The sequence below is a fragment of the Penicillium pulvis genome, assembly GCF_028828015.1.
Source record: "Penicillium pulvis strain IBT 33274 chromosome Unknown contig_23_segment0_segment0, whole genome shotgun sequence".
NCBI lineage: Eukaryota > Fungi > Ascomycota > Eurotiomycetes > Eurotiales > Aspergillaceae > Penicillium > Penicillium pulvis.
The window spans coordinates 487026-507229 of NW_026643075.1; the positions used below are offsets into that span (position 1 = coordinate 487026).

General features: G+C 47.3%; 8 protein-coding genes across 8 annotated transcripts; 5 read left to right on the plus strand and 3 right to left on the minus strand.

Moving 5' to 3' along the window:
• Window positions 1–403: 403 nt before the first annotated feature.
• On the minus strand, window positions 404–1842 carry N7503_004452 (uncharacterized protein; the record flags this gene model as incomplete). Its single annotated transcript, XM_057063999.1, has 5 exons — window positions 404–732; window positions 788–1233; window positions 1303–1426; window positions 1484–1610; window positions 1666–1842. The coding sequence occupies 5 exons, from the start codon at window positions 1840–1842 to the stop codon at window positions 404–406; spliced, it is 1203 nt and encodes a 400-aa protein (XP_056921742.1).
• A 2042-nt stretch (window positions 1843–3884) lies between these two features.
• N7503_004453 (uncharacterized protein) lies at window positions 3885–5282 on the plus strand (the record flags this gene model as incomplete). The annotated part of the gene is made up of 1 exon (XM_057064000.1): window positions 3885–5282. One exon carries the CDS (start codon window positions 3885–3887, stop codon window positions 5280–5282), a length of 1398 nt encoding a protein of 465 aa, XP_056921743.1.
• Window positions 5283–6613: 1331 nt separating this feature from the next.
• On the minus strand, window positions 6614–8079 carry N7503_004454 (cytochrome P450; the record flags this gene model as incomplete). Its single annotated transcript, XM_057064001.1, has 5 exons — window positions 6614–7044; window positions 7097–7678; window positions 7734–7802; window positions 7882–7984; window positions 8032–8079. 5 exons carry the CDS (start codon window positions 8077–8079, stop codon window positions 6614–6616), a joined length of 1233 nt encoding a protein of 410 aa, XP_056921744.1.
• Window positions 8080–9724: 1645 nt separating this feature from the next.
• Window positions 9725–11100, plus strand: N7503_004455 (uncharacterized protein; the record flags this gene model as incomplete). The annotated part of the gene is made up of 4 exons (XM_057064002.1): window positions 9725–9922; window positions 9948–10089; window positions 10145–10271; window positions 10326–11100. The coding sequence occupies 4 exons, from the start codon at window positions 9725–9727 to the stop codon at window positions 11098–11100; spliced, it is 1242 nt and encodes a 413-aa protein (XP_056921745.1).
• Window positions 11101–12666: 1566 nt separating this feature from the next.
• On the plus strand, window positions 12667–13686 carry N7503_004456 (NADP-dependent oxidoreductase; the record flags this gene model as incomplete). The annotated part of the gene is made up of 1 exon (XM_057064003.1): window positions 12667–13686. One exon carries the CDS (start codon window positions 12667–12669, stop codon window positions 13684–13686), a length of 1020 nt encoding a protein of 339 aa, XP_056921746.1.
• Window positions 13687–13919: 233 nt separating this feature from the next.
• pfa4 (putative palmitoyltransferase with autoacylation activity Pfa4) lies at window positions 13920–15419 on the minus strand (the record flags this gene model as incomplete). Its single annotated transcript, XM_057064004.1, has 5 exons — window positions 13920–14320; window positions 14374–14452; window positions 14502–14801; window positions 14848–14921; window positions 15134–15419. The coding sequence occupies 5 exons, from the start codon at window positions 15417–15419 to the stop codon at window positions 13920–13922; spliced, it is 1140 nt and encodes a 379-aa protein (XP_056921747.1).
• A 617-nt stretch (window positions 15420–16036) lies between these two features.
• Window positions 16037–18755, plus strand: N7503_004458 (putative DNA mismatch repair protein; the record flags this gene model as incomplete). Its single annotated transcript, XM_057064005.1, has 2 exons — window positions 16037–16443; window positions 16499–18755. 2 exons carry the CDS (start codon window positions 16037–16039, stop codon window positions 18753–18755), a joined length of 2664 nt encoding a protein of 887 aa, XP_056921748.1.
• Window positions 18756–19106: 351 nt separating this feature from the next.
• Window positions 19107–20192, plus strand: N7503_004459 (DUF1295 domain protein; the record flags this gene model as incomplete). Its single annotated transcript, XM_057064006.1, has 2 exons — window positions 19107–19807; window positions 19862–20192. The coding sequence occupies 2 exons, from the start codon at window positions 19107–19109 to the stop codon at window positions 20190–20192; spliced, it is 1032 nt and encodes a 343-aa protein (XP_056921749.1).
• Between the last annotated feature and the right edge of the window lie 12 nt (window positions 20193–20204).

The window sequence follows — 20204 nt, forward strand, 5'->3', positions numbered from 1 at the left end:
ATACACGCTGCTTGTATAAAGGATTATTGTAACAAAGCGAGAGGGCTAGCATTATGACTGTCCGAGGCTTTACAAACAGATACTGCGTGTTGGAAAATCTTGTAATGTCAAGAAGCCTAGATAACGTTAGACGCTGTCATGCTGCCTATGTTTTGCAACTTACTGTCCAAAATCTTCAGTCCGACTTCTAGTTATTCCTAAGACTATCAATGACTAATTGAAATCTTTGTGCGATGACAATTAAGGTGGCTTTTTAGGACGACACGTGACGCCGCCAGTGCAGGAGAAGTCAATATCGCATGGAAAGGGAAGAGAGAAGGAGTCACAAATGGGGTTGAAATTAGATAAGCTAATATTGAGCTGCATGAAGCCATATGGGAGTGGGGCTCATCCCTCAGACATCTCAGACATCTCCTGTAGACCGTAGCTCAGCCTCAATAACGCCCTTGTTGTGCCCATGAGGCACCCAAAACTTCTTGATTGTTAACCCGACTGATTGCAGAAGCTCCGTCCATCTGTGACGAGTCCTTTCAATTCCCGGACACCATACCATGACAATCATATCGGTCAAAGTCTCCTTTGGCCCCGCATTCTGGTCAGGGACGATGTAATCCTCAATCAAGACTTTGGAATATCCTGTCTCCATAGCAGCGGTGATATGTTGCAGAATTACCCGGCAGTGATCGTCATCCCAGTCATGCATAATGTGCTTGAAGTAGTATGCACGAGCACCTACATTATTCGTTAGTAAGTGCGAGAACGGAAACAGAATAGAAGCAGATCATACCTTTGACAGGCTGAGGCGTGAAAATGTCATGTTTGACTCTCTGAATATCGCTGTCCAGCGTTTGAATGTCCTCGATGACAGAAGGCAAATCCTCAAGTACAAGCTTTCCAGCTCCCATGGGAAATCTCTCCTTGAATCCGGCGAGATCATGACCACGACCCCCGGCGACATCAACAAGCAGGGCGCGGTCATCTAAAGCTCCATCTAGTAACTGCTCTTGAACAGGAAACCAGTCAGCCCAGTGAGCAATGTCATCTCGGCCGCCCTCCATGAACGTATTAAAGCGATCTAATGCCCCTGGGTTCTTCGCCAACCAGTCCCAGCAGGTACCAGTCGTGTTATAGGCATGTTGGAATGGCCCATTGTTGGGGTCTCCAGGATTCTTGTAGTCAGACTTCTGGAAGAACTCCGGTGTTTTGTTAATGATGGGTAAAAAGTCCATGAAACTGAATTGGTGATGTTAGCTTGAAATGACCAGTACTTGCGGAGCTTGAGAAAGTAAGCGGGATACTTGCAGTGAGTCCATTGTCCCAATCGTTTTCCTCTCCGTCATTTGTCTTGAAAAATCAGTAGGACCATATTGACCGGGACCCAGTTCACTTGCAAAACCGTTGCAAACAAGAACACGCATGATACGTTCTATTAAAACGCGTCAACATGTGCAAGAAGGTGGATATGGATATTATTGATACTGACCAACCAGTTGGCCGTCTGCGTTCTTCCGTGCAGCCAACTCTTTATAAGTGACAGAAGAAGTTGTTTGAAATAAAGCAGTGAAGATGTCCAGATCACTGGCGGTCTTAATGGCCATGAGAACAGCAGGCTTTGGTTACAAGTATTAGTACGGGGTAGCTAAGTTGTTGAATTTCAGGCCATACCGAAGCGAATAACTTGTAAATCGCATCCGAAGGCTCTTCAAGAGCCCTTACGAGACGCGTGGCAGCTTCAAGGGCATCATGTCGGGCCTTTTCGGTCTTGGCCGCTTTATATGCATCAATTGATGCCACGGTCTTCGTAGTCAGACTAGAAAGACTGGAAAATTCCTGAATCGCCATGTTGGTCACGATCGTATGGTCAAGGAGACTCGTCGCAGCAAATTCGTATTTCCCTTTTTTCGAAGTGAAAGGTCTTTCTAGTAATCTTGCACAGTGTTGTCTCTAATTTATCACTGTCTATCCACCACGTCTGGAGTTTCCACTTATACACGGAGTCATGTGAGTACACCAACAACCATGCAGTGTCAGTATCTCAAAAATTGGTAATTAATTGCAGTTATAAATTGTATTTGCCCAGATTGTGCCTGCATATGACAACGCTACTCGAAACTATAGACGACGCACTGCAAGATTGAGGGGGATTAGCAACCAATCCCCGAGGAAATGCGTTGCATCACACGTTACGTCTTATGCCCTGGAAATGTACCACACGGGAATACAGAAATCCTTCGACCCCGCATGCCTGTGTCATAATAGGACGCATGATCTCGTTTGGATCGCCAAGAGAGAAACAACAATGTCAGTATTGAAATGGCGGTCTGCAAGCTTGAAGTGATGCATCGACTATGCATGGAGGGGTAATTCTTCGCAAGGCGGTGGCTGGCTGGACCAGCATCGGCCAGGCCCTTGTGCGAGGCTCGGATGTACTGTAGATGCAGAAGAAATATGGTGGACGGGCGTTGGTCGCGGAATCAATGCATGAAAAGCTGCATGCAAGTACACTTCGCTTGGTCTCCATGAAGACTCCACTCTGGAGGGATTGTCCGTTGCACCAAAGTCACTAGTGGCGAAACTAATGCATGACAAGCTCAATACAAGTCAGTGCACTTCACTTGGCCTACTTAGAACTCCACCATGTGGCATGGAACAAATCCCCGCTGTATGAAAGTCACTAGTCGCCGATTAATCAATCTGATCCATTCATTAAAGTTCCATTAGCCCGTTATGGTTGCGCAATGACTTTCCAGGCGCTCCGCCCGTTCAAATCGACAATTTGGCCCCTAGTGCCAAGGACCCAATAATTACAAGATGTGAAAGGAAAATACAGCAGTCATCCAAATAGGTCAAATGAAGCCATTCAGTGTCGGTCAGACCCCGCCCGCATAACCCACAGTATATGTTTGATATTATCGGTCTTACCGTAATCGGAAGTACTGTATCGTATCATGCAGGCTGGAACCCTCGATCACATCTTCAACAGGATCGTGAGATCAATGCTCTTTCCCAGTTCAGTCAAACATTCCGTCTATGTCGGATGATAGCCAATACGCATTTCACCATATTCAATGATTGATGATTGGTGGTTAAAAAAAGAAAGAAAAAAAAAAAAGGAAGAATGCAATGGTACGGCATCCAATTGAAACCGGTAGAACATGCAAATTACAGAGCTTTCAACCAGGCCGAATATGTGGAAGTAAAACCCAGCTCATGCCGATCCCCCTGCGGATGTACTAACGACACCCCCCACGCAGGTACGGAGTACATCTGCTGCCATGGAGCTCACTGCGACTGGTAGCAAATAGCGAATATATTGTTCATGACTCAGTATGCATGGTCTTCAAACTACCATTGGCGGCATCCGCACTGTTCCCTGACGTGCAGAAAGTGAAATGACGTGACCAATACTCGCCGTCATAACCACGTATTTCCAACATGAAATGCGATTAAGGTCCTGACTCTACATGCATGCTGATCCATATGAGTTGGCACAGCTCGGTTTATCACTGCATCTTGTGTGACCACTAGATGATGTCCACGACACACGACTGGGAAGTTGAGAGTGGATGGTTATGGGTGGGGAGCAATTTGTCAAGGACCCACACGATTCCAGGGTCGACCATATTGCGCCAGAACTACACAGGTCACGTGTAGTGGGTAAGAATGCATGGTTCCCACCAGTACTACGCGATATGAAATAATAGGTTGTTTATACACGTCAGAATGGGCTCCTTTGGATAGCCATCGGCCCTATTTGCTTAGTGCCGATAGGAGGTGCTCGTAGGAGAGCTTAAGCATCCACATTATAATATCGCTCTTTCCCAACCCTCCCGCAAAGCAGGACTTGGCTCTAAACTCATTCTGCTCAGCTTTCGCAAATCAACATGTCGTCGAATGGATTGGGCATCCCATTGAAGATTACCGTCATCGGTGCTGGCATGGCCGGTCTTTCATCAGCAATAGCACTCTCAGACATAAACCCCGACCATCAGATTACAGTCCTGGAATCAAACACCTCCCTCAGCGAGTTCGGCGCTGGACTGCAACTCTTCCCAAATAGTACCCGCATTCTACACAAATGGGGCCTAACACCATCTCTGGAAAAAGTCGCCTTCCAATCCTCCCACATGTCCGTTCGCCGCTGGGAAGACAACACCGAATTGTCCTTCAACATGAATAACCCTACCAGCACATGGCTCTACGGCTGGCCCCAATGGCAGGTTTACCGACCAGACCTGCAGCAAGTGCTCTTTGAGCGCGTAAAACAGCTACCCAACGTGTCCGTTGTTTTCGGAAAATCCGTTAAGTCCGTGGACCACGAGACCGGCACAGTCTATACAGCAGACGGTGAGGCTATCGAGGCGGATCTCACAGTCGCAGCAGATGGGATCTGGTCCAAGACTAGACGATGCTTACCGGCGTCGAAGGATGTGGCTCCTACCCCGTATCGGGAACATAATTACCGCGCTGTGATTCCCCGATCGCGGATGCTCTCTAATCCCATTACTGCACCATTTATGGCTTCTCCAGAAGCAAAAACTTGGGTGGGACCTGGCGCATTCGTTTTGGCTTATACAGTTGCCTCGAGCGAGTTATATAATGTTGTTATTGGTGTCCCGCGACCGAGCGAAGGGGTACCCCTTGGATCATGGAATCATCCTGCCGATATTGAGACAATGCGTGGGCTTGTTTCAGAGTGGTGTGAGGAGGTGCAAGCGTTGGCGTCACTGATTCAAGAAGGGGAATGTGTTTCCTGGACCTTGGGTGAGGTGGCTCCTATTCCCAGCTATGTTAGTGCGTCTGGAAGAGTAGCGCTAGTTGGGGACGCAGCACATGCTCTTCTTCCTCATGCTGCACAGGGGGCGGGAATGGCGATTGAGGATACAGCGAGTCTGGCAGAGTTCTTGGGATTTCTAAAGTCGAAGGAGGATCTAAGCAAGGTGATGGGTGTGTGGAGCCAGTTTAGACAAGCTCGTGTGGAGCATTTGCGCAGCATCAGCTGTGGCAATGCTGTTGATATGACCCTTCCGGATGGCGAACGTCAAATTGCGCGAGATGCTAAATGGAATGCTATTCGCGATCTGCAACGGTCGCAGTTGGCTGAACTTGGACCCGAGAAGATTAGAGAGAAGATAATCAGGGAGAGGCCGGTGCCTGATCCAGCTTGTAAAAGCACATTTGAGCCTGGTGGTAGAATGTGGGTCAATGGGTTTGATGTGAGTGAGGAGAGTAGGAAGTTTTGTCGCGAGCATTTAGGACTTGAGTTATCAGCTAGGATGTGAGATATCACTTTAGGCAATGAAGACTTGCTGCAATATGAGAAAAGGGTTCTCGCTTCCATTCATCTAAGCTCTATATATCATATTCTGTGAGGCCTGCCCTCTGCCACTAATAAACAATATCATCTTAGAACAACAAAGGCTTCTGGCTGAACTACTTACATACGCTATTGAAGCTAAAGATGAGACGTAGCGTATATTTGTTCGAACTTGTTACCATATTCATGGGCAAAGATCAAATCAGGTACACCTGGCATGTTATTGTCTTCTCTTCCTACTCGATCAAGGCGAATCATATTCTAACGACAGTAGCATAGGCATACTACATGGTGATCGGAATGAGGCATAGTACCAAAAGTTACGACACCAAATGATAAACAATCCTGGCTGGTACGTCATCTGGGATTAAGGTGACAGTCAGCAACTCTATCATGCGCCCAGATATAGCCTCGGATCAACCTGACAATGTAAGCTATGCTAATTTGGATCACTATACGACATCTCCCATTTTCACTGAAAATCAAAAAGGGATGTTTCGGGACAAACTTCTATTGAGCGATCAATCTTTGCCGGATGTAGAGCACGTACGTGTCCCTCATTCTGTCGAAACTGCGATTCTCCGCGGAACTCCCTGTTCCCTTCAACCTTCTAGCGTAGAGCAGTCCAAGGCCTAGCTAGATAAAAATCATGACTGGCCAAACTTTATTGTGCATATGCGGGTCAAACGGTCTGCTAGTGGTCTAAATTTATCTTACCGCACAGTACTGTGGGATTTGTCAATCTCGTCGAATCTCAGAGCTGATCTCAGCAGTGGTCTCGTATCTATCTTTCTAAATCAGGTTCGCCCCACTGACCACACAGATTCCATAATCTATTGGGACGAGTGACGTATGTACTCGGTCAACTATAGTATTACTAAAAAGAATTTGAAAATATGATGTATCGGCAGTACAGGTTGACAGTGCAGAGCCCACTCTTTATGCATATCACTTCACCGCTACTTTCGCTTCACTTGCTCTTATTGGACCTTCTGTTCAATGACGATGTGGTAAGTATTATGGACGGTAAGCGATATCTGAGCAATTCACAGACAGCAAATAAAAGTAAAGAGACGGAAATTGGCCTGCATACAGAAAAACAGAAAAATAATCCATTTTGTATCGACTTGTGCCAGAACAACAAAAAAGGACTGCGGGGAAGTGGCAGAATTCTAGAACAATTGGGCAACATATCAATTGAATCCGGAATAGATGATAAGTGCGCCATATAAACCAGGCACAGAGTCTAGCAGGCTAATGGGATACCTGAGCCTTTCTCCATTGCGAACGCTTTTATCACAATTGTATCTCCTCCTTCCTTCGCCTGACACGAGCCTTTAGGCCTGGATGGGCCACATGTGTGGATCCACGTTGAAACCATGCGCCCTCCTCCGGTATAGTGACCAAAACGTCGTACTTCATGATCACATGGCAGAGAAGTATTTTCTGCATATACGACGCAAAGAATCTTCCCGGACATGCTTGTGATCCGTGACCGAAGCCGAAATGGTCCTTAGATGTTGATGTAAAGTTGTATGATGCCTGTCTTGTAGAAGAATCTGCCTTCTGGCGCAGATTGAAGAATCGGTAGCCATCGAACTTGTCACCATCAGGCCACACGGACGCGTCAATCATATGGCAACCGGAGACCAAAAGTGGGGTTCCTTTGGGTATTATCAGTCCATCAGGTAATACAACTTCCTCCAAAGCAATCCGTTGCAACTGAACTAATATCAAAGATTAGATGGGATCCGTGGAGTGTAGGTGAGTGGGACTTACGAACGGACTCAGGGTGCATACGCTGAGCCTCCTTCAGGACACTATCCATGAGTACTAGATTCTGCAAGGTATTCTTGTTGAAACCTTCATTCCCAACAACATTCACAATCTCAGAACGGAGGTCATTCACCAGTTGCCCGTTCCGCCAAACTGAGTGAAGAACATGAGTAAATAACTCGCCTCCTCCATCATATGACACTAGGCAGAGGGCAATTAACGTAGATCCAAGCTCATCTAGTTGACCTTCAAGCTTTTGATTTAAGAAGCTTAGGGGGTTCTTAGGATCAACTTCCAACTTTTGCTCATGTAGCTTCTCCTTCAAGGGCTCTAGCAAAGTGTTGATGTGATCAAAAAGTGATTGAAGCTTTCGACAACTCGGAAGAAAGGGCGCAGCAAATTTCTTTGCCCATTTTGGGAAGGCGCGAAGTTCATATCCCGCCAAAGCTGACAGTTCGACATACTCCGAGCTCGCATGTACCCACTCCGGGTTTCGATAGAAGTCTTTGTCATTGATAAAAGTCCTCGACATTATTTGCCCAAACATTTTCCATACGCAGTCTTTCAACATGACATCGTGGAAATCTGGTGGACTTGTCAGCCCCAATCCCAAAATGGGAGGTAGTGGTGTGGTACGTACCAGGATCATCAGTCCAGACCTCTCGAAGTGCATAGTCAGATTCTTCATTAAGCGGCTCAACGAAGGTCCCTTTTAAAGAGATATATTAGAACTTGTTTCTGAAGCAATGCTAGAGATCCTCAAAATAGTGAGTTGGGAAAGAACTCACCCAAATGGCGAGTAAGTGAATGCTTCGTAACGGCTCGTACAATTCTTGTCTCGCTTGTCATTGACTCCATTGCCTCAAAGCCATGCACACCATTGACAAGTTTCTTGTGTCTCGTCAGCCTTTGTCTTTTCAGAAGGGGACTTTGCCTACATCTGCGAGCGCTGTGTTGAAATCCAGGCGCGTTTCATTACGGATCATGTCCGCGTAGTTAGGAGACAGAATCAAGCGATACCTAGAATCGGTATACAGATAGAACGCATCTCCGTACTGCTCACAGATATTTTCAGAATTAGATAGTCACAATCATCAGAATTGAGATATCACCGACCTCTTTCAGGCAGGACCTGACAATGCCAAGACAGTCGTCCCGGAACCGCTGTCTAGCTTTACCATTACCCAGCTCATACCATCTTCTGCCAATGACTGGTAGCCCAGATGGATTCTTGAGCTCTGTAGCTTTCCACCAGTAGCATAGAGCACCGAGAACGAGTCCATAAAGTATATAGGGCGAGCTGAGTTCGAAACTTTGAAACTTTGAAATTCCGTTTTTCAGATTGAAAGACATGTCGAAGCAATTCCTGGCAATCGATGAATTTCGCACTCAAGCGAAGTGTCAGTAAATACGATGCAGTGGGATGTTCAGGTGGATGGAAAGGCCCTGTGCGGCCTATTTTGCTCGATAAGGAGCTTGAGGCGGATAGGTGGCTCAACCTCCGGTTTCCTACGTAATAGGCTTTAAATAGGTAACCATTGATGCATTGATTTACTCACCGCACAGCTTATGTAGGTGTCACTCCAGGTCTGATCATCCGGCTGCTGCCAAGTTCATGTCTATTCAGGATACATATGTAATATACCGGCCCAGTATACTTTGTGTATATCAGATCTTGCTTCTTGGATTATGTATCAGTGACGAATTTGATATGTATAAACACTTAGGTACATATGGATGTAGCGTGAATATGCTCGTATACATATAAGCTGCACTGTGAAACCTTGGCCACAATGCTACAGATTTAGTTGCAGTTCAGAAACTCAATTAGCAATGAGTGCATGACAGTTCCTGTTATTGGATCACACAGAACCGAGCGTATGCAGGAGTGGATTGACCCATAGAATTCATCATCATATTGAGACCATTTCTTAGGAAGAAGATGATACTGAATATTAGGATTGACGGTGAACAACAGAAAAAGATACATAGTTTGAGTTAGTACTAGCGTTGAAATTGGCGTACGGCAACATTTGAAATCAACCTACATTGTTTTGGTGAGGGGTCATCTCGGATCCACAGTTCAGCTGTCCATCCCACATGCGGACCGATAATCCTACCTACAAGAAGCCACGATGAGAAATCTCCGTAACGTCTTCGATTGGGTACCCCGTGCGTGCTCCACCATACTACATACGGTCGGCATCTATAGGTCGGCATCTATAGGCTTAGAGAAGCCGAGGGGAAAAGTCGATCGAAATGATTTATCATATGCTGCAGGATGACGATCGCGCAAGATCCCAACAAATTGTGACACGGGGTACAGTATGCAGTAATGCCTTCAATAAATGCTGCATCCAGCCGATTCCTCATGCATGAGCAAGATTATTTTTCGATTTTGTGACGCAGTGACCTATTTTTCCCGCTATCTGGGAGATGCTATACGGAGTCCACACTTGAAGCGCTCTATCATGTTGATACGTAGAGCAAACCCCCACATCCTATGTACATGCATCCACCTCTTCCGAGGCTATTCTTTAAGGCTTTAATCTCATGTTCTATAAAAAACCAGGCCTCGTTCTCTCCTTAGATCTATGAGAATTTTCGAGATTTCATCTCAAAATTTTAATCATGGATATTCCTCAGCTTATCAAGTCCATTGATTTGGTCACTTCTTCCGGCAACCTTGAGGCTGCTGACCCGCAGCAGCTAGCTCAACTCTCCCAAGCTTGCGATCGATTGAAGAATCAATGTGAATCTCCTTTGGATAAGACACTCAAGCTGCTTTATACGGTACTCTTCAAGCTCCCCAAGATTGATGGCTCAGACGTGGGTTAAGCTAATGAGCTCCAAGTGCCACCAAGCCATCACAGTTCGTCTAGCTGTAGATCTCAAGCTTTTCGATGCAATCACACAGCGCGCTTCTGAAAGTGAAGATGGCAAAGTGCGTGTGGCTCAGGTTTCCGAAGATGTCAAAGCGGATCCAAAGCTAGTTGGTAAATATCTGTCACTTCCACTCCTTTACGTGTAGTCCGGTGTTAACAAAAATAGGACGGATCATGAGGGCACTTGTTCCATTGGGTATTCTTAAACAAGATACACCTGATACATTCGCATCCACGCGATTCACGTCGGCCTATGTTTCATCGTCTTGGATGTCTGGAGCGGTAATCTTTTTGTGAATATCTCTGTCCCTGTGCATTGAGAGTAAACATATAACTAACGTATCCAGCACTCACTTGTTCCTTTTCGTCGCCCAGCTTCCTGAGTATTTCAGAGAAAAAGGATGGAAAAATCCAGATGATCATGAAAACTGCCCATGGAATTTTGTTACTGGGTCTAAGCAGGGGTTCTTTGCTTACATGGCGTCGAAGCCTTATTACCAAAATGCCTTCGATACAGTCATGGCATCACCCTACCGTCGCGATGAGAAGAGCTGGGTAGATTTCTTCCCAGTTGAGGAAAAGCTACAGGTCCAGAGCCCTTCTGATGTTCTTCTCGTCGATGTAGGAGGTGGCCGGGGTAGAGATCTCCTGGCCTTCCGTGAAAGGTTCCCCAATCTGCCGGGAAGGCTTGTTCTGCAGGATTTATCTTATGTGACCGAGACCGCAGACTTGCCTGCTGAGATCGAAACCCAAGTTCATAACTTCTTTGATGAACAGCCGGTCAAAGGTGCGAAGGCGTACTACCTCCGCACTGTTCTCCACGACTGGCCGGACAAGCAGGCCGTGGCGATCCTTTCGAGGCTTCGTGAAGCAATGGGTCCCGATTCTTTGCTCCTAATCAATGAGAAGGCTATGCCGGAGACTAATATTCCATGGATGGCTGCAATTGGTGATATGACTATGATGACTGCTTACTCCGCGGCGGAAAGAACAAAGAATGAATGGGAGACTCTACTAAACAAGGCTGGAATGAAGCTTACTGGGTTTTGGAAACCCGAGGGCTCTGACGGGCAGCAACAAGTTATTATAGAGGGTGCAGTCCATTCATGTGAATATTGTTAGGTAGCCTCGTGGCTGAGAAATATACTTGATTTCGGACACCCAAATACATGCATTGTTTACATCTTTGCCTACAAGGTCTGACCTTGCGGCAGATAAGCTTAAAGTGGTTGGTGAATCATTTTTGTGGTGCAGTGCCGCACCCTAGGTCTAGGTGGAGGTTCTAATTGACGCGAATTACTCGAACTTGCAAAGTACTCCTAATAGCACATGCGATATATTTTGGTGAGATCAAAATGAGAAGTCAAAAAGAGAGGACACTGCCGCGGTAGGCTCTCAAATACTAGTGTACCGATACTCCATCTAGTTCCATTCAGCCCCTAGATTTTACCTACGGCTCGTACTTTCCAGTTTACCTGTGATCCCAAGCTGGTCAACGTGGCAGCAGAGAGGCGAATTGATGCATAAGTGTGGAGATAGGCTGCAGGATGCAGAACATGGCACACCGCTCCCAAAGCCAAGATACGCATCGTTTCAGGTTATTGAAGAGCAACAAGTACAATGCATGCATATGATATATGTATGCAGGTACCACATCTCATGTATACCCCTCACCATGATGTGTAACCCGAAGCGGGGTGAGTACTTGCAGGTAATGAATGTAATTACATGTAAATTACGAGGGTAAACTGTTATTGTAACTTTGAAATTGGATAATATGTCGTTAGGGAGTGACGTGCATGATTCACTAGTATTGCATGAGCCCAATCTTCATATAGGAGCTTGGAACAAGATGCATAGTTGATTAACGGAGTTCCCTGAGACTGAGGGGTGTTGAGAAGGTAAGGAATTCCCTTAGAAGCAAAATCACCAATTGCGTAAGCTTAGTCGTGTCCTGATTCTTGGTTCTTTTCCAAGTGATCTTCCAAGATCTTCAATTGGGACATACCCTCGCTTTGAATAAGTGACTTCCAACTTTGATAGTCCAATGTAATTGTTTCGTGTGATTGGACGCAACTCACATGCGGACTGATCAGCCCTGCCTTCCACCTTACATGATTACATATTTCGTAGTGTGGAAACTTGGCCAAGTATGTAGGGATAATCTGAAAGAGGAAATTCTGCTTTTCCGTCTGACAGATTGAGTCCTCCTATGTTAATGTGGGTGGCCGAGCACCTGGCATAGTTGCAATATGGGCGTTAATAGCACTACTTACATCGACGAGAGTGAATTTATATCATTCTCACACCCTATCACATGCAGGTATTGAGGCAGTTTCTACTATCATAGATCGCTAACATCTCCCCTCTCACGCCGTCAAAGCCTGTGTGCTGGTTGGCTTTTGCATCCATCGATACACTTGTTTTACTGGTAGCTCTACCCTCACGTGCATCAACATGTACCTTGGCAGTCACGCGAGAAGGCTGCGTATTCCTGTAGGTATCCCGACGGGTATCATCGATTCCCGCGCTGCGGATAGCCTATTCGCTGTTCATCAAAGAGTTGACTTGACTCTCTGTTGTTTCGTCTAGGTTCACACCGTTCAAGGATATTTAACCACCTTATACAATCCTTCCAATTGTCTTCTCAAACCACTCGCTCGTAATCGTACCTATCACCACGACACGATGCAAGCTATTCGTGTCCACCCCGCGCCTTCTGGAACCCCTCCATACACACCAGCCAATCCCGCCCCATCCACAGCTCTGAATCTCGACCATGATGTTCCCATTCCTAAACCTTCCCAGTCAGGGGACCTTCTCATCCGCGTCGAAGCCACAACCATTATCCGTGACATGCTGACCTGGCCGGAGACCTACGCCCACGAGTACGCCATCCTCGGTAGCGACTTTTCTGGAGTCGTGACCGAGGTCCATTCACTTGACAGCAAGTTCAAGCCAGGCGATGCCGTTTTTGGTATGACGGATGTGAACCGTGCAGCTACATGGGCTGAATACACGATCGCCAAAGAGGACGAGGTCGCGCTGAAGCCGACCGCTTTGAATTTCGTCTCGGCTGCAGCCATGCCACTTAGTGCTTCAACAGCTTATGAGGCTCTATTCGAGCATGCCCGCATTCCCCAGCCCACTGTGGACCAGCTCAAGGCGCAGTCTGCACAGATGAAAGACCAACGCGTGCTGATTACCGGAGCAAGCGGCGCCCTGGGCCTATATCTCGTGCAGATGGCTGCTGGTGCGGGCGTAACGGTAGTTGCCGCGAGCAGCTCGAATTCCCGCAATGGTGACTTCTTGCGAGACCTAGGGGCAGATGAAGTGGTCGAGTATAGTATGCTAGAGGAGCAACGAGGGAAATTCGACGCTATCATTGATGTCGTTGGCGGTGATTTGTTAAAGAAGTGCTGGGGCTATGTAAAGGACAAAGGTGTGCTAATTTCGCTGGAGTCTGCCAGCTATGATTTCGTCGAAGAGCACCGAAAACTGGGGCTTTCTAGGGAGGGAGTTCGTGCAATCTTTTTCGTCGTCAAGGGCAGCTTGGAGGCCCTGCGCTATATTGCTGATGCGGTGGATGCCGGCGCCCTTCAGTCGTTTGTGGCGGGCACATTTCCGCTTGAAAAAGCGCGGGAGGCGTATGATATCGCGAATGGGCGGTACTCAGGGCGTGGAAAGATTATTCTCAGTCTCAGGTGATGGACTTTGGCTACTTGGGAGGTTAGGTTCCCTTGCTTCATATGGCTGCGGCCCGCTTTTACCCGGGAAGTGAACAATGTCTTCCTACATGATAATAATGGAATAGATTGTCGAAGTCTGAACAATCAAATGCCAAGCATATCTCCCGAAGAAACCCAAGTGTGGGGATCTAGTTTGATGCAGAAGGATTTAGTCTAGACAAAAGTACTAATGTCATACCAGACTGCTCCCCATTAGCGCTGCTTTCGTCGCTCCATAAGCACAGCCAATGGAACATCGTCTTCGTCATAGAATTCCACGTCTTCGTCGACGCCAAAGTCACGGAGACGCTCTCCTTCGGCATTCCGCCAGGACTCCTCGCCTTCATCCGAGTCATCTCCATAGACTGGCCCAGGTCCCCGGTCTTCATCACTTTCATAGCTTTCCTTTTGGAATCGGTCGTGGAATCGCTGGCGTCTCTGAATGTTGGCATATGGCCTGCGGCGATCGATGTCTTCCGCCTGGCGCCGTTTGAATGCTTCAACGGTCTCCCGGGCAGATGAATAAAATTGCAACGACGAGTCGCCGGGGTCTGCCTGGCTCACGGGCCAAGGAATACGATCTGGATCAGGTGGTGGCCAGGAGGATCCAGGATCTATTGATCCCCAGTGGTTAGCATTAATCGCGATAAGAAATCGGCTAACATACCCTCAAAGCCATTTGTCTTGAATTCCCACCCAGTACGACGGTCAGGGGTGGCTGCCAGTGGCCAAAACCAGCTGAAGATCTACATGCGGCGTTAGAGAGTTTCTATAAATCCGACGAGCTGAACGAACGTTTGCACTTCCTCCCATTCCCTCTTTGATGTTGGTCCAAATTCCAATATCATATGGAAACTCATGCTTTTTGATTCGAACTTTGATCCCACCTGGCCCGTCGAGATGGCCGCCAAGAACCCGGGCTCGTCGGACAAGTGTTTCGTGCCGCTCTATCTCCCATGATTCAATGGTGGTCATATTGAAGATAAGCGAGTACAAGCTTCGCACAAGGAGAATAAATAGTGCGAAAACAGTCAAGCTATTGACAACGAACAAAATGAATAGATGTCCCAGTTGCACAATTGAGGGACCCATGTACTGGAAAGGTCAGTAACCGGGAATAAAAGATAGGAGGACTGCTTACACTGGGCAGATTTCGGTTACTCCAGACAATAGATGCACGGCTCCAGAGAAGGGATTCAAGATAAGACATGCCAACTGTTGCGTAGAAAAGGAACCGAATGAAGTGAGGGAAAGTAAAATGTGAAACGCAATTCGAAGTCCACGGGCAGTGGTGATCCATCTTCGGAATGCACCTAGAACGCTGTCAATACATGCCATGCAAAAATTGAGACAGAAAGTCCCGGTGAGATTATGCAACCTTTGACATGTTTTGCAATGATGGGCCCGCAGCGGCTTGTAAGCCTCACATCTGCGGCACCATCGCTGCCGACCCGAGGCAGTCTCCTTCTCCTGTTTGTCGGGATTTGCTGATTTCCGATCTGAAGGCAACCGACCAGGATCTACATAGCAAGCTCGATAGTAGCATATCCAGATGCACAAAGCGAAGATGTTGATTTTCCAGACTTCATCTTTCTGGAGCGGTGCATCCTCAAACCGCAAAAAGAAGTACTGAGACGTGTAGGCGAGGAAGCTGATCAACACACTGACCGCAGGGATGGCCAGCTGGGATATTGAGAAATCATCGCTGAGCATCTTTGACTTGACAACTTGCTGCGATCGAGACGAGGAGGAAGAGTGAAGTTCGTGGACGTGTTGTTTATGGGTGATGACTAAGCGGCACTGGATCGCTTGTCAACTGCATTGAAAGAGGCACCGACAAGTACTACATGGATGGATATTTTGGTATTTTATTTTTAAATGGTGTGATGAAGCTGGAAACTAACTGCACTACTCGTGAATCTACCTACATTCCGTGGTCGAGATCGCAAACGCTGGGAGGGCAAATCCAGCGGGGAAGCCTGCAGATCCCCACTTCAGAAGATCGATCGGACGATTGACCAGACACATGACATCAACATGGAAAATCGTTTTACTTGGCCTGTATGAACACATAGTCTTCTGGAAGTAATGCTCTTCCGAACTTTTCAACTTGGCCACACGGTGATCAAGACATCGCACCAAATACTGATTGCCACCGCTTTCGCTGACTAAGTTTGCGACTTCGAACTGAATCAGGTCCATTTCTCGATTTCTCAGTTCTCACAATATTATTTGTTGTTCCCAGGATGCTTTCTTCGTATGGTATATTCCATCTCAATCAAATATTCGATGGGATCAAAGCCATGTATGTTTGATATACAGCACCCACAATGCCGATTGAGGCCCTCCCCCCAGCCACAGCCAGGGCAATCGGATCTACATCTGTGATCGCAGATGCTTGTTCTGTGGTCAAGGAACTCATCGACAATTCTTTGGATGCTGGTTCATCTTCAATATTGATTGAAATCTCGTCAAACACCGTGGATCTGATACAGCTCAAGGACAACGGACATGGAATCCCAGCTGAGGACTACCCATACGTGTGCAGGCACACATATACCAGCAAGATTCAAACTCTCGATGATCTAAAAAATGTCGGCGGGACATCCTTCGGCTTTCGTGGTGAGGCATTGGCCAGCGTGGCTGACATGTCTGGTGGCATCACCATCACCACCCGTATTGCTTCAGAAGTTACCGGGTCGTGTCTGAAGTACGAAAGGGACGGGCAATTATCCCAGTAAGTGGTGTTTGGTACAATTCATCGTTTTCCCGGTTAACTAACGCTCTAGAAGGTCCCAGCCGGCATCTCACCCGGTCGGCACGACTCTGCGTATTGTTCACTTTCTCAAGCACATTCCTGTCCGCAGACAGTTGGTCTTGAAGAATGCTACCAAGATCCTCACGAAAATCAAAAGGCTTATTCAAGCTTACGTCATTGCTCAGCCATCTAAAAGGTTCTCGTTGAAAGTTCTTAAAGCGAAAAATGAAAATCAGAACTGGATGTATGCACCAAGTGCTGATGCGACACTCTCCGATGCGGCCGTCAAGACTTTCGGTCGAGAGTTATCATCGTGTTGTGTGATCAAAAAGCTTTCACATGAATCTTCAGCATTGCAAAGTGACCTAAATAAATATATATATGACATTGTGGCTTTTCTTCCACGCCCAGATTCAGGTACAGTAATATCCATCGTCGACTGCTCAGGCGACATGCTGACCTTGGCAGACATCTCCAAAATCAATAACTCGGGGCAATACATCAGTGTTGATGGGCGGCCATTGTCTGCTACCGCGGGCATTGGTCAGGAAATTGCAAGACTCTTCAAATCTTACATCCGTGCTAGCGTGTCAAAACATGCAGTAACGAGGTCGATCATCGATCCTTTTCTGTGTCTCCAACTTAGCTGTCCACGGGGCTCATATGATGTTAACATTGAGCCAGGTAAAGATGACGTTCTCTTCGAGGAACGAGACCTTGTAGTTTCCCTGGTCGAGGATCTATTCAGTGACCACTATGGACCACTCGAGAATCCTCAGCCAAAAAGTCCAGTGAAAGGCAAATCTTCCCGTGCCAAAAAGAGCGATGGATTTGATATCATGTTGGCTCGAAGACCCTTGACCGACCCCTCCACGAAATATAGGCAGATGGGGGAGAACCCCGTTCAGTCTGCTGTCATCCAGGGGACTCCACATTCGGAAGTTCAGTCTCAAACAGCCACTTGCATAAGTCAATCCAGTCAAGAAGCAGCAACGCGCTCAGCATCAACTGGAAGACCTCATTCTATTAACCCTTGGTCTGTCACGGGTATGAATGCATCACTACGCACCCCAAGAAGGGAGCTTGCTCCTCAGCCCATTAGTCCAGAACTTGCATGGGCTGGCTCATCGTCGGAGAATATTTCCCCGACCATGCCCCACAGACATGACCAACGATCACTCCCTGAGAGTCCCGAACTCATAAGTCCCCCTATCTCACGGCTAGTATCAACATCTCCTATCAACCAGCAACGGCAGTCCCAAATACAAGAGTCACAAGGCTCTCCAACTCAGACAAACTCAATAAGTAGTTCCAGAAAGGCGGCAAGACAGCGTGATAAAGAACGCTATGGCAATGGGGCGCTCGACACCTGGTTTACCCGGACTACGCAACTCTCTCCCGGCGAAGAATCAATGGAGCTGACTGCACAAGAGGAAGCCATTCCAACTATTTCCCAGCTTGCCCGTGAGAGGTTCGGGACTCAGTCTACGGATCTCGAACGTGACAATGCGGTCGACAAGGACAGTTCTGGACAAAAGGAGAATGTATCAGAAGATCAGTCGCCTCCAACATCTCAACAGGAGCAAACCACCGGTGAAGCTGGTTATCAAGGCTCCATGGACAGTGGTCGGGGATTCCCGGTTCTGGAGAGGTGGGCCGCCAATCTTCGAGAAGGATTCAATCCGGATAGTCATTCAGAGATTGAAAAAGCTCTTGATTTTGAGAGACGCAAGAAAGAAGCGATTCAAAATTACCGCGCCCGCCAGGCCACCAATAATACGTCATCAAGCTCCCAAGCTAGTTCTCATGGGCCGCATCACAATCGGTATCTGAAGGCAAAGGCTGCTTTGGCATCAGATCGTCCATTTGCTGCAGAAGCAGATCACATCGGCTCTTTTCCTCCTAACGACCCAAGAGAGTTTCTTATTCGCCAAAATGCTCGAGGTTTGGCTAAAGATGACAGCAAGATCCGGCGGATTCCTAGCAAGAAATTGCCTTTCGAAAATATACCCGAAGGGTACGATGTCCATGATCTTGGTTTATCCATATCATCTGATTTATCGCATGTGAAAAGGGTTTTCAATATTATGACTCCGCATGATTCTTATACGCATGACAGAAAGGACGATAAACTTTCCGCATCTGTTGTGGAATCGCAAGCGCCAGCCTGGAATGTTAGACTTAATGCCATGATCAAGAAGAGACACGACGCTAGGAAGGAGCCACGACCAGCTGATTTGAAGATCGATGTTCCTGCCTTCCTTGATCATCTCAAGCTTTTTGATTCCTAATATTTGTTGGCCCTGAAACCCGCGTTGGGTTTAGGAAGTGAATCCTATATTACCTCCAACAATGCGCTTGACGCTTGTTCAAGACTATATACAGCATGTACACTACTCTATATACTCTACTGCTTTATCCCAATGAATTTTTCTGTTTTACAAATTATGATCGCCTATAAACCTGATCGGGATTTGCGGATGAGACATCCCGAGGCATGCGAGTTACATAATATTGACATCACCAGCCCTGGGCATGAGCACCACTTCACCAGCGCCAACTTTCTTTCTTTATCGCCTCAAAATCGTTACTTCAGTACGAAGCCAATTGGGGGCCTGGGCAACATGAATGTGGTAAATACAATGAAGGAACATGGACCGAGGTCCACCAATCCTCTCCAACCACCTCCATTCCATAAATTCCCCCATGAAGGACAAGGAACCACCAGCAATATCGGATTATTGAAATCCACAATCCTTCCCTCATTCAGCCTTTACTCCAGCCTTTCGATTGCAACGTTTGTAGCGGCCAAGAAAACCGACCGCGTCGAGCTAAAAGACTGGCTATGGCCATCAAGCCAAGTCCTTAACGCGTGGTGGAGTGCCGTCGGCCGAGATATGTATGAAAATAATGTTACATTTAGCACCGCTTGGGGCAAGCTCAGCTGGACCGAGAAGCTTCTCATTGGATCCGTTACTGTTTGGGGCATGAGACTATTTGCCCGTATTGCGCGTCGATCTGTGACTCGTGGAAAAGATGATTCGAGGTACGAGGCATGCAAGAAAGACCCTGAGTTCTGGAGAACGGCATTGTTCAAAGTGTTCCTCCCGGAGGCTGCTATCCTGAGCATCATTTCGTTGCCTTTTACTTTGCCACTCAACTTGAGTGGGTCTACTGTTTCTCTCGGTGCGAAAAGTTTGAACACAATTCGCGCCTTTGGCGTTGGTCTGTTCAGTGCTGGGTTTGCACTGGAGGTCATGTCCGATACTCAACTGGAGCTTCATCGCGGAGAGCGGACCGATCTATGTCGACACGGAGTGTGGAGTCTAGTCCGACATCCGAAGTAAGTGCTTCTCAAGCTTCGGTGTCTTTTTATACACCTTACTAATCCCAATAGCTACCTTGGCGATACTCTCGTGCACATCTCATTCGCCGTCCTCAACTTGGCAAACTCCTTCAATCCCGTCATTCTCCTCGGCCCACTCGCGAACTATCTATTTCTCCGATGTGTCGGCGGTGACAAGCAGACCGAGGCTAGTCAAGAAGAGAGGTACCAAGCCACTGACGCAGAGAAGCTTACACAACTCCGAGAATGGCAGCGTGAGAAAAACAGTTTCTGGCCGTCATTCAAAGACTTGATCAACCCGTGGGCTTTGGCTATCTGTAGCTGCGGAGTTATGGGTGCTTTCGCAGAGGAAGTTGTGAGGACTAGATACAACCTGTCGTGAATTCGCAAAATA